Genomic DNA, 12,176 nt, shown 5'->3' with positions numbered 1-12,176 from the left:
AAATGTCTAGGCTGACTTGACTCTGAACAACAGACAGTAACATCATGTCTCTCTCTGTGGCTCGTCTTTATTTTAAAGTGTGCGGATGAAAAACTCCATGTATTTCTCCGTATGCTGTGTTGCAGTGTCTCCCTGAACAGCCGAATAACTGGATTCAGAGGAGAAACACAGTAAATAAAGAGTACAAGCCCAACTCAGTATTGATTAGACAGCACTGACGCTATCAGAACTGAACTGAATAATACAGCTTGCTTCTTTCCACTGTGAAGCACTTTTTCTATTGTATAAAGCACTATAAAGACAAAGGTGACTTGACTCTGAACAACAGACAGTAATGTGGCTCGTCTTTGTTTTAAAGTGTGAAGATGACCAAAAACCATTTCTCTGTGTGCTATCAAACTCTAGTCTCTATGGCCCTGTACAGATGGACGGGAGAGTCTATTGTGAGAGAACAATGTGTCTCAAATAGAAGCATTAGCGCTTGTCCTTTTACGGCCTTCCTCTGTGTGTTTGGCACCATCCCGGGACAGAGGGGGGCCGGCCTCACCTGCTGGAGGAGGATAAAGGCTGGTCCCGTTCCCCAGTCCTGCACCCAGCGTGTGTCCCAGCCTGTCTCTGTCTCCGTCTCTGTCTCCGGGAACATCAGCATGGCCCCCAAGAAGAAGGAAGAGCCCAAGCCAGTGGCGGCCCCCAAGCCCCCGGAGCCCGAGCCGCCCAAGGTGCCGGACTTCAACCCCGCAGAAGTCCAGGTACCAGCCACACATCTCTACACACCGATCGCTCAGATGCCAAACAACTCACACATTCTGACAGTTTATTGAACGGGTTTGCATGTTCATTCCTATCAAACTGAATATGGTGTCTAGTTTGGTTTGCACTGAGGGTTTGTTTACACGACAGCGATACGCTTAAAACGGAGACGTTTTCCCTTTGAGTTTTCTGCATACAGACGACACCATTGTCAAAACGATCCTCATTCACACGGATCCGCGAAAACGGCTAAAAACGCTGTATTCTGCTGCCAGACCAGTAGATGGCGATGAAACACTATAGACTGAACACGTGATACGCATGTGCATGACGTCATCGTCTTCAGAGATTCACGTTTTTGTTGTTTACACGGAGAGTGTTTTCAAAAACTTGCACTTTGAAACCCGTTTTCAAAAGTTTGTGTTTTCAGGCACACAAAACGCCACTGTTGAGTAAACGAACGGCCAAAACGCATAAAAAGCTTTGTGTTTTTATTTAAAAACGGTGTCGTGTAAACGGCCCCTGAGTCTTATCGTTCTTCTGTTTCCCTATTAACTATGGCGAGAAACATGAAAATGATTGCTATCATTCCTGCCGCTTCTGATCTACTGAAAGACTTTCTCTTCATAGATCTGAGTTTTAGGAGCTGTTTACACGACACCGTTTTCAACTAAAAATGTTTTGCCCGTTCGTTTACACACAACAGCGTTTTGTGTGCGTGAAAACGCAAAGTTTTGAAAACTGATTTCAAAGTGCATTACATGTTCAGTCTATGGTGTTTCATCGCCATCTACTGGTCTGGCAGCAGAATACAGCGATTTCAGTCGTTTTCGCGGATCCGTGTGAATGGGGATTGTTTTGATAATGGTGTCGTCTGTACGCTGAAAACTCTAAGAAAAAACTTCTCCGTTTTAAGCATATCGTTGTCGTGCAAACAAACCCTTACTCATTCTACATTCGGGAGGACAAAAGTTTCCCAGAGGACAAATGTTGCCTTCTCACAGAGATAACCTCACGTTTCTTCATTGTCCATGCGCTATTTGAAGAGCAGGGGGTAGTGCGTCCAAAAGCACAACCTGCTGTTGAGTGATGGATGAATTCCTTTGGCTAAGCGTCTATAAATGATCCATCCAGCTGTATTTGGCCGTGTGTTGTGTACATATTTGTTTAATCTGCAGAGCTCAGAATAAGACTTGAGAAGCCATTTGTCTTGTTACATCAGAGAACCTCTTTCCCACACCCAAATGTTTTAGCAACTCGCATTAGTTACACATATTTAAGCATTTAAATACAATGTTCTCAAACATATCATCTGTAAACCCCAATGGCTTTCTGTGCAGGTCGAGGGATATTTAGTTTTTGCCAGTGGAAATTTTGACAAGAGTTTCTGACAACAAAAGAGATTTTAGTGGTCAACATCGCCACGCTACACCACATTTCCATAGTCTGAAATGTTGAGGTTGAGAAGCCATAATATATGTTCCTGCCCACTGAGGTTTGGGCCACACAATGTGATTTTGATTACGCCGGCCCAGACTGGACCACCCAAACTCGACAGCGTTGAGAATTCTCAAGCAGTTTCACATCCATATACAGCTTTAGTTAAGGACATCAAGCAAGCGTGTCAATCGACTAGAATACATGTCTAATGAGCTCTGATTCCTGAGAATAATCATTTACAGAATAATTTCCTGCATCCAGTGGCGTTGTGTCTGTGATTGGTTGTGCCTCAGTGGGCTTTGACGTTACTCTGTGAATTCAGACAAATCAGATACAATGGCTTTTAATGGCAGTGAAGCATCGAGTTTCAAGATTTTAATCTTTTCAATTATGTCTGGCAGGACCAAATACAAAAGTACACCTTTGAATCTGTAGTTGCAGTGTTAGGTCGTAATATCCTAAATGTGGGCTCATCTTTTGGCATGTTCCCATTTCCTAAGGCCGTAAAGAGCATGCTGTCAGTGTCATGTGTTGGCGGTCTTCAATCACTGCAGACCCTGACGTATAACCGTTTGACAGAAGTGGTGTCGGGTGAATGGCCACAGGGCCACACGCTCCTTCTGGACCAAGGCTGCTCATAAATTATTTTGGACAATGAGTCACAGGACAAACGGGATTGAGCTTGAGTTACCACAGACATCTGACAGCCGTGCCCTGAAGGACAAATACCAGCGAGCTTTAATAATCACATCTCCAACATCTAACCCCCTGAGGACCTTCAGTTATCGATTCAGACGTTTGAATGATTGATTGTTATCTGATTTCTGTTCTTCTTTCTTGGCAGCTTGAGTTCACTGCTGAGCAGATTGAGGGTAAGTCAGATGTTTGTATGCATTATGTTTGCACAAGTAAAAATGTTAAATTTATTTAATGTATCTCGTTTAGGCATGTTGCCGATTCAGAATATCGACATAAGAAAAAAATAAAATATTATTAAAAATATATTCTCTCAACTCTTACAAGTCTCTTTCGAGTGAATGTTTTTCTTTTAAAGGATGTTTAAATATTTTAAATGGGGGGGGGGACTAAATATTGAATAATGAAATGATGTTTTGTCATAATCAGAATAATTGCTGTAACAATCACTGCACACAGTCAGAGAGCTGTAGAGCTCTATAAAAAGTTAGAGAAGTTTGAGCAAATGTACTGAACACTTATACAAAATATATATTTTACAAAATAATTTGGCCTGTAAAATTGTATAACCAAGTTGTGTTCCAAATTTGATGTTAATATCCTAAAAATTAAGCCACTAGAATTTTTAAAGTACCGTTTTCATGATAAAGCAATGACCAGTTTCAACAGTTTTCACAGGATGAATCTTGAGTGTTTAAGCTTTCAAATGAGACCTGATTTATGATGGTTATGAAAATATGTATATAGGGAAAACGGCAGTAAAAAACACGGCAAGTGTCCCACGTGCTGGAGAAACTGATCATGTCCCGCTGTGATTTCCCCGGCAGATTTCAAGGATGCGTTCCAGCTGTTTGACAGGACACCAACCAATGAGATGAAGATCACCTTCGCTCAGTGCGGAGACCTGATCCGGGCCCTGGGCCAGAACCCCACCAACGCTGAGGTGATGTACGTCTTAGGCAAACCCAAAGCTGAAGGTGAGACCCTGACCCCATGACAACACCAGCCTGACTGTCCACACCTGGCCCTGCCAAACACATCTGGCTGTTTCCTTGTCAGATATGCAGGTGAAGATGCTGGATTTCGACCAGTTCCTGCCCATGCATCAGCACATCTGCAAGGCCAAAGACCGCGGCACCTTCGAGGACTTCGTGGAGGGCCTGAGGGTGTTCGACAAAGAGGGAAACGGGACAGTGATGGGCGCTGAACTCAGACACGTCCTCGCCACTCTGGGTGAGCTTCATTATAACCATTATAGACCGCACGACTGAACCGTCTTCTGGAGAAGCAGAGTCCTCTAGCAGCTGCAGAGTTCAACAGGGAATTCTCAATGTTATGGACGCAACAACATTTCGCTAAGGGGATAATAAAGCAATCAATCAATCAATCAATCAATCAATCAATCAACATTCTGCAACAGAGTGTTATTATTTATAGGCTACATCATTCACAGAAAGTTTTAGATGAACATTCTTCTAACGTTTTTTAAATGTAACAACTTGTTTTCGGAACGTTCAGAGAACATCCAAAAGTAACGTTCCGATGTTTGAAGAATGATGAAATGGAATGTTCACTTAACGTTCACATAACCAAGAGAAACGTTTTTAAAACATTTAAAAAATTGGCGTTTTGAACGTTCAGAGAACATTCAGAAATATTGATTTTTTTTTAACTTAATGTTGGCAAAACAACAGTTTTGTGAGATGGGTTTTAGCCTTTGCATTAGGTTTCATCTCACTTTTATTCAACAGAATATTTTCTTGTCTTATTAACAATTAATTTGTCAAAGCAAAGATATTAAGAGTTGTTTTCAGAGATTTTTGTTCAATCAAATGGCAATTGGCAAAACAATTTTAATCATTCAAAATTATTCTTAATATTTTGATTCTCAATGTAAACAATAGAGATCACACTGTAAATAATGATTTTAAATAAAACAAAGATTATTGGAGGACTTTTTTAATATTAGAAAATAATATTTCTTTTTTTTTTCTGCTTCAAAGTTTCACATTTAAATTAATTTACATGCATTTCTTGTTAAACGTGCATCTCTGTGTTGTGTGTGTCCAGGAGAGAAGATGAAGGAAGATGAGGTGGAGCAGCTGATGGCTGGACAGGAGGATGCCAACGGCTGTATAAACTACGAAGGTCAGTTTCTACACACTCTTACAACAATGCATGCTACTTTATAGATCAACATCTGTTACCAATAGAGCATAACATCACAGTTAATGTCTATGAATGTAGTAAAAGTGAAAACGAGAACAAAAACTATATTTCTATCTCTAATCAGAATAAGATTGTTCTCCTCGCCTCTAGATGGCAGTGTTGACCCTTGATCTACTGCAAGATTTTCTATGAAACTCTCAAGGATGACTTTGGATGTGTCTAAATTGTTCTCCCCTTAAATGAAAACTATGCTCACATGACTAAAGCAGAAAACAGAAGTAGCAACACTGGGTTCAGAATAGTGTAGACTAAACATGCATTAGCACTGGATATTGATTTAGATCTCGTCTTGTTCCCCACAGCTTTTGTAAAGCACATCATGGCTGGCTGAACAGGTATGAGGAATCACCCGTTTTAACTTCATCTCCAATGCATTTCTGTTTTAGTTCACGTCACTTCACCCTGTAAAGCCCGTTGAGTCCCGTGTGCATGTGCAGTCAGTATTAATGTTGATTGTAGATTTTTACCACTATTTTTCAGATGATCAAGACACTTCAATTGAGGATCCAGAATAATGCCAATGTTTTTTCGTCATTGTTCTTTTGTAAATGAAAGGCCATGCGGGAGTTTTCCTCCGTGGATCTGCTGTCTGTCTCTCAAACGCTTCTTTTTGTACGGCTCCTCCGTCTGTTGTGCCCAAACACATCACACCTGTTCTTTCTGTGAATACTAACTCGTTTATTAAATGTCATGTTTGGTTTAAACTCTCTCTCTCTGAATCCTTTTCATCTGTATTGTTCAGCACTTGTGTTGAATGTCTGTGCTGTGGAAGTAATGAAATGGGTTGCTTTGATATTATTTGATTAGTTTTCCTCGATATTTGGCTCAATTCTCGAATGAGACTTTTTTTTTCTCTCAAAACAGCAAGTTCAGATCTCTGAACAATAAGTTTCTTATTCACATCAGATTTGAATGTATTATTTAAGCAAATTGCATGTGTTTTGGCATGTGTATAAAAAAGTACATAATTTGCACAATAACTAAACACACATGGCTTGATGATCAAAACTGATGATTCTCAGTGAAATTGTCAAACTCTTCACAACTTCTAAACATTCTTTCATCGTGTGAGACATCACATGCAAAATTATACAGTACCAGTCAAAAGTTTGGAAACATTACTATTTTTAATGTTTTTGAAAGAAGTCTCTTATGCTCATCAAGCCTGCAGTTAAAAAACAAAACAAAAAAAAAAACAGTAATATTATGAAATATTATTACAATTTAAAATAATGGTTCTCTTTTTTAATATATTTTAAAATGTAATTTATTTTTGTGATGCAAAGCTGAATTTTCATCAGCAAGTACTCCAGTCTTTGGTGTCTTATGATCCTTCAGAAATCATTCTAATATGATGATTTGATACTCAGTTATTATCAATGATGGAAACAGTTGTGCTGTTTAATATATTTTTTTGGAATACTTTTTTCAGGATTCATTGATGAGTAAAACGTTAACAGCATTTATTCATAAAAACAGCATTTATTCAAAATAAAAACATTTCTAACAATATAAATCGTTACCATCACCTTTTATCAATTTAACGCATCCTTGTTGAATTAAAGTACTAATTTCTTAAAATAAAAATAGTTATTGTTCCCAAACTTTTGAACGGTAGTGTATATTGTTACAAAAGATTTCTATTCTAAATAAATACAGTTCTTTTAAACTTTTTATTCATCAAATAATCCTGAAAAAAGTATCTCAGGTTATAAAAAAATATTAAGCAGCACAACTGTTTCCAACACTGATCATAAATCATCATATTAGAATGATTTCTGAAGGATCATAAGACACCAAAGACTGGAGTACTTGCTGATGAAAATTCAGCTTTGCATCACAAAAATAAATTACATTTTAAAGTATATTAAAAAGAGAACCATTATTTTAAATTGTAATAATATTTCATAATATTACTGTTTTTTTTTTTAACTGCAGGCTTGATGAGCATAAGAGACTTCTTTCAAAAACATTAAAAATAGTAATGTTTCCAAACTTTTGACTGGTACTGTACATTCAGTGATCAAAATATGTCAGACATGCATGTATATTCAATATCTGACATGCAATGTTTGTAATGTCTGAAACTGGAAAATGTTCTGCCATTGTAATGAAATAGGAATCACAATCTTAGATCTTACCAATCAACCAATCAAGCTGTCCACAATCTCTAGCAGTGTTGAACACGGAGGAACATCACAACCCTAAACAGCAAACGCTGTGATGTAGAAATACTGACGTGCTGAAATGTGTCACATGTAAACTGAACATTCACAGTTGCTTGTCGTGGAAGAGCGATAGGAGAATGTGTGGTGCTTTGGGAAGACATAATAGAGTGTGTGAAGATGAACAAGCAACATTTCTACAGAAGTTAATACACTGTATACAAATATCCATGCTCTTTTTATGAGCTATGCTTTATTGGTTTTTCCCAGTGAATATTTACCCACTGTTGAATCTGTATCTAATAAGTTCAGTGTGAGACACAGGATCATTCAGACAGAACCCAGTTCTGGTACAGTGTAAAAGCAGTCCATGTCAACTTAAGAGTAGAAAACACATGACATGTGAATATAACAAATATTTCCATGGTGAAAAAGCATTTAACATAAGAAATAAATGATGAACCAAAACCAAAGGCATTAAAGGGATAGTTCACTTTGAAATAAAATTTTGGTATGTTTTAGCTAACCTCAAGGGCATCCAAGATGTAGGTGTCTTTTTTTCCGCAGTAGTTTCAATTTTGATATTTTTAGGTCAAACCGTTCTCGTCTGTCAGTCATTTAATGCAGGTCTGTGGTCACTGTCTCAAAGAGCATGCACAGAGTCCAAATTAAAACAATTCCCCATCGTCCAAATTAAACAATTCCCCATCGTCCAAATTAAAACAATTCCCCATCGTCCAAATTAAAACAATTCCCCATCGTCCAAATTAAAACAATTCCCCATCGTCCAAATTAAACAATTCCCCATCGTCCAAATTAAACAATTCCCCATCGTAAGTACACATTGATGGCCTAAGACACGAAACGAGCGGTTTGTGTGAGAAAACGAACAGTATTTATATTGTTGTTACCTCTTGAACACAGCCGCGTCCAAGTGATCTGAGGGCGCGGGCGGGTATAGATATATACACTAGATTTCGCCTTGGCTACGGTTTCGTTCCAATATAAATACTGTTAGTTTTCTCACACAAACCGCTCGTTTCGTGTCTTAGGCCATCAGTGTGTACTTACAATGGGGAATTGTTTAATTTGGACGATGGGGAATTGTTTTAATTTGGACGATGGGGAATTGTTTAATTTGGACGATGGGGAATTGTTTTAATTTGGACTTCTCTGTGCATGCTCTTTGAGACGGTGACCACAGACCTGCATTAAATGACTGACAGACGAGAACGGTTTGACCTAAAAATATCAAAATTGAAACTACTGCAGAAAAAAAGACACCTACATCTTGGATGCCCTTCAGGTAAGCTAAAACATACCAAAATTTTATTTCAAAGTGAACTATCCCTTTAAGACATTTAAAAAGAAAGCCATGATCAACTCGATCAAAGGCTTTCTCTTGGTCCAAAGAAACCAAACCCACATCGAGTTTATGCACTTTAGCAAAGGAAATCAAGTCTCGAACCAAAAAAAGATTATCAAAAATGGATCGATGCGGAATGCAATAAGATTGATCTGCATGAATCACTGAAGATATACAAAGTTTAAGTCTATTAGTCAAAGCTTTGGAAAGTATCTTGTAGTCAACTCCTAGCAGTGACACAGGGCGCCAATTTTTGATGTCTCCAAGATCACCCTTCTTGGGTAGTAAGGTTATCACGGCCCTCCGAAGGCTCACAGGTAAAGTGCCTCTTTCCAGACACTCCAGGAAGACAGCAAACAAGTCCTTTCCGATCACAGACCAAAATTGTTTGTAAAATTCAGCATTCAGTCCATCCAATCCTGGAACTTTACCCGAAGAGAGTTCCTGAACAGCTACAGTCAGTTCATCAAGTGTCAAAGGCTGATCAAGTCTAGATTTCTCCTCTTCTGCAAGTTGAGGTAAATCTTGAAGAAGAATGTCAGCCATTTCATCATCACAGGTTTCAGCCATAAAAAGATGAAGCATAGGACATGATTCCACGATCGTCAGTCACTTTTCCTCCTCCTGGAAGTTTCAAATGACATAAAATCTTCCTATTTACAGTCTTTTTCTCCAGACTAAAAAAGGATGATGTCGAAGCATCCATATTGTTAAAGGTGGTAAACCTTGCTCGGACAAGTGTCTCTTGGGCCCTTTCTTCTGAAAGATTCCGTAAGAGAAATGTGTTCCGTTCAAGGATTTCAGCAGTGTCCACACCATCCGCTTTATCATCAGCGTAAAGAATGTCTTGTTCAAGCTGTTTCAATGTACTTTCCAGAATGCTTTTATTATAGGCAATATAGTTCTGACAAAAAAGTTTAATTTGTGTTTTGCCAATATCCCTCCATTGACTTAGTGATTTATATAGCATTTTACTCTCTCTCCAAGTCTACCAAAAAAAGGTGAAAGAGTGCACAAAGTTGCGATCTTGCAACAGTCTACTATTAAACTTCCAGAGTGAGTGCTTAAGAGTGCGCTGTGTAGTAGAAACTTCAACAGCCATATACTGATGATCAGATAAAGCAGTGGGAATTATACTATTAAAAAAATTACCCCTAACACTTTTCTGCACATATATTCTATCAAGTCTGGCTCCGGATATCATGTTAGAGTTTACTTTCAACCAGGTATATTGTTTGGTCTGAGGGAAAGCTTCTCTCCAAACATCTACAAGACAATGATAAGTTATCAAAGTTTTAAGTTCTTCTGACAACTGCTTATGTGGTTCTTCATGGTTCCTATCTAGAGTATGATTTATGGTACAATTAAAATCCCCAGCCAGAACAACCATTCTATCCTGCAAAACATCACTTAAAGCAGTCTTCAGTTTTTTAAAAAAGAGAGGTCGCTCTGAACCCATATTTGGGCCGTACACATTAAATAGCGAAAAAATTAAGTCCATGAACTGTTACGTCCACACGCAACATTCGACCAGGAACCAATTCCAAAACACTCACAGGATGCTCCTTATACTCCGGCCCAAAGAGAATTGCAACCCCTGCGCTAACACTAGAACCATGACTTAATATCGCCTGCCCCTTCCATTCACTCAGCCATTGTACTTGATTATTTGAATCTGTATGAGTTTCTTGCAGAAAAACTATACTAGCCCTCTTTATCATAATATAGTCAAAAAGACTAAACCTTTTAATAGCATCACGACAACCATTGATATTTAAAGTGCCAAATCTCAAGGATGCCATGAAGAGAAAAAAGAGAAGATACCAAAAAATTTGCATGCTAGCCATATCACTTTTTGCCTGGTAAGTGCAGTATACTTCTTACATTACACAGGAGCTTCTTAAGGCGGTACCGTTTTGGTCTGTCTAGCTCATCAAAGGTTGCCTTCCGCAAAGCTACAGTACAAGATACCAGGAAAAGTTTTAAATCTGGAAAGTAAGACTCAATACTGGGCTTGCGAAGCCTCTTTGTATTGTCAAGGAAGGTATTTATCTGTTGTAATGAGTAAAGTTTAGGCCTACCTTCAGAAATATTCTCCAAGTCCATTACGCCACTCCCATATAGTTCCTCATCGTCCTTATCGAAATCCACTTCTTGTGAAACATTATCTCCTTGACTCTGATCGATTGACTCATCATTGCTTATTTTAATCACACTTACTTCAGGTTGTGTTTGTTGTTGTTGTTCATCCTCGAGTGAGTCGGCCTCATGCGCGTCTTTAGCATTTATCTGATCCGAACTCAACTCTGACTGTGTGACTACGGGCATAACATCAGCTACCTGGGCAACCTCAGCAATCTCCACGGCACTGTAGCTGGAGTTAGCCGACAGGGATCTTTCCCCATGCTCCTCGAGCGAGCCACTCGGCGCTGACTCCGCGTCGGCTTGTGGATGTAGTAACGGCGCAGCGTCCGCAACGTCAGAGCCTCGCGCCATACCATCAACAATATTATCAGCCAAAACTTCATTATTTCTATTACGATTCGGGCAAGTCTGTCGAACGTGTCGATTCGCCACAAATGAAGCATTTCATGGACTCAGAACTAATGAAAATAGTATAATCCTTCCCTTCGATGGTTAGTTTCGCCGACAAGGATCGCTCTGAGAATTCAAAATCATAAAAACCTGGCGCCGAAAAGACATTACATGCTTAAGTTGGGGATTTTTACATCCAAGCGTGATCATCTTAATGGGACTCACTAATTTGCCATATCGCAATAGTATTTCCTCTAGCTTCTCATTTTTGACAAATGGAGGAACGTTTGACAAAACAATCTTCTTTGATGGGCTCGACAGAGGCAAAACGGGCACAAACATTTCAGTAATTGTTAATCCGCTCTCTATTAAATCATTAACCATTTGGCTTTGATTCAAAAAAATGACTATGGCCTTGTTCATGCGAGAGGCAGATCTGATGTTTACGCCGCCGACTGCAGCACTCACGGCCACCAGGCAATCCTCTACTGACACAGACGCATCAGGCATACATTTGCAACCGTGTCTGATAGTGAGTTGCGAGAAATCACACGCATTTGTCCCCATTTCCCCACTCGCTGACCGAAGTCAGCCCTAAAAATCCTACCACTTAATAAACCTAGAATCAAGTAAAGGAGAAAAAGGAATTTAAAAAAAAAAAAAACTCCAGCTCAAAACACCTCTCTGAGAGACTGCACTCTCTAATTAAGGCACTAGATGGCAGACGTGCATCATTGAGACTTGAGACATTTTACAAAAACATTAAAGATATAAAAAAAAATTGTAAAAAAATTAAATAAAAAACCTTTAAAAAAACAACTAGAATGAGAGCAATGGATTTAAAAAAAACACAGAATCTCAAGACATGAAATAGCATGGCAAAATAGGGGAGAGTGGGGTGAGTTGTGCCAGTTTTTACTCAAAGTGACTTTAAAGTGAGGCCATGGCAGTAATGCCTTCGACTTAAGGATGTACATGTATTTCAGGATGTGGTG

The 12,176-nt window shown here is 39.0% G+C and overlaps 1 protein-coding gene across 1 annotated transcript; it reads left to right on the top strand.

Annotated features, from left to right (window-relative positions):
* The first annotated feature begins 576 nt into the window (after positions 1–576).
* myl13 (myosin, light chain 13) lies at positions 577–5,819 on the top strand. Its single transcript, XM_079875674.1, has 7 exons — positions 577–749; positions 3,035–3,062; positions 3,714–3,863; positions 3,946–4,119; positions 4,957–5,034; positions 5,418–5,450; positions 5,596–5,819. The coding sequence occupies exons 1-6, from the start codon at positions 648–650 to the stop codon at positions 5,444–5,446; spliced, it is 561 nt and encodes a 186-aa protein (XP_079731800.1). The 5' UTR covers positions 577–647; the 3' UTR covers positions 5,447–5,450; positions 5,596–5,819.
* Positions 5,820–12,176: the final 6,357 nt, after the last annotated feature.

The sequence above is a fragment of the Squalius cephalus genome, assembly GCF_949319135.1.
Source record: "Squalius cephalus genome assembly, chromosome: 7".
Lineage (NCBI taxonomy): Eukaryota > Metazoa > Chordata > Actinopteri > Cypriniformes > Leuciscidae > Squalius > Squalius cephalus.
This window is presented reverse-complemented; position numbering and strand designations above follow the sequence as displayed.

Bases quoted from the DNA above. Each gene is read 5' to 3' on its own strand.
- myl13 (XM_079875674.1), top strand. From the start codon at position 648: ATGGCCCCCAAGAAGAAGGAAGAGCCCAAGCCAGTGGCGGCCCCCAAG. The intron at 3,063-3,713 runs GTAAGTCAGATG...TTTCCCCGGCAG, and splicing joins CACTGCTGAGCAGATTGAGG to ATTTCAAGGATGCGTTCCAG. The intron at 3,864-3,945 runs GTGAGACCCTGA...TTTCCTTGTCAG, and splicing joins AGGCAAACCCAAAGCTGAAG to ATATGCAGGTGAAGATGCTG.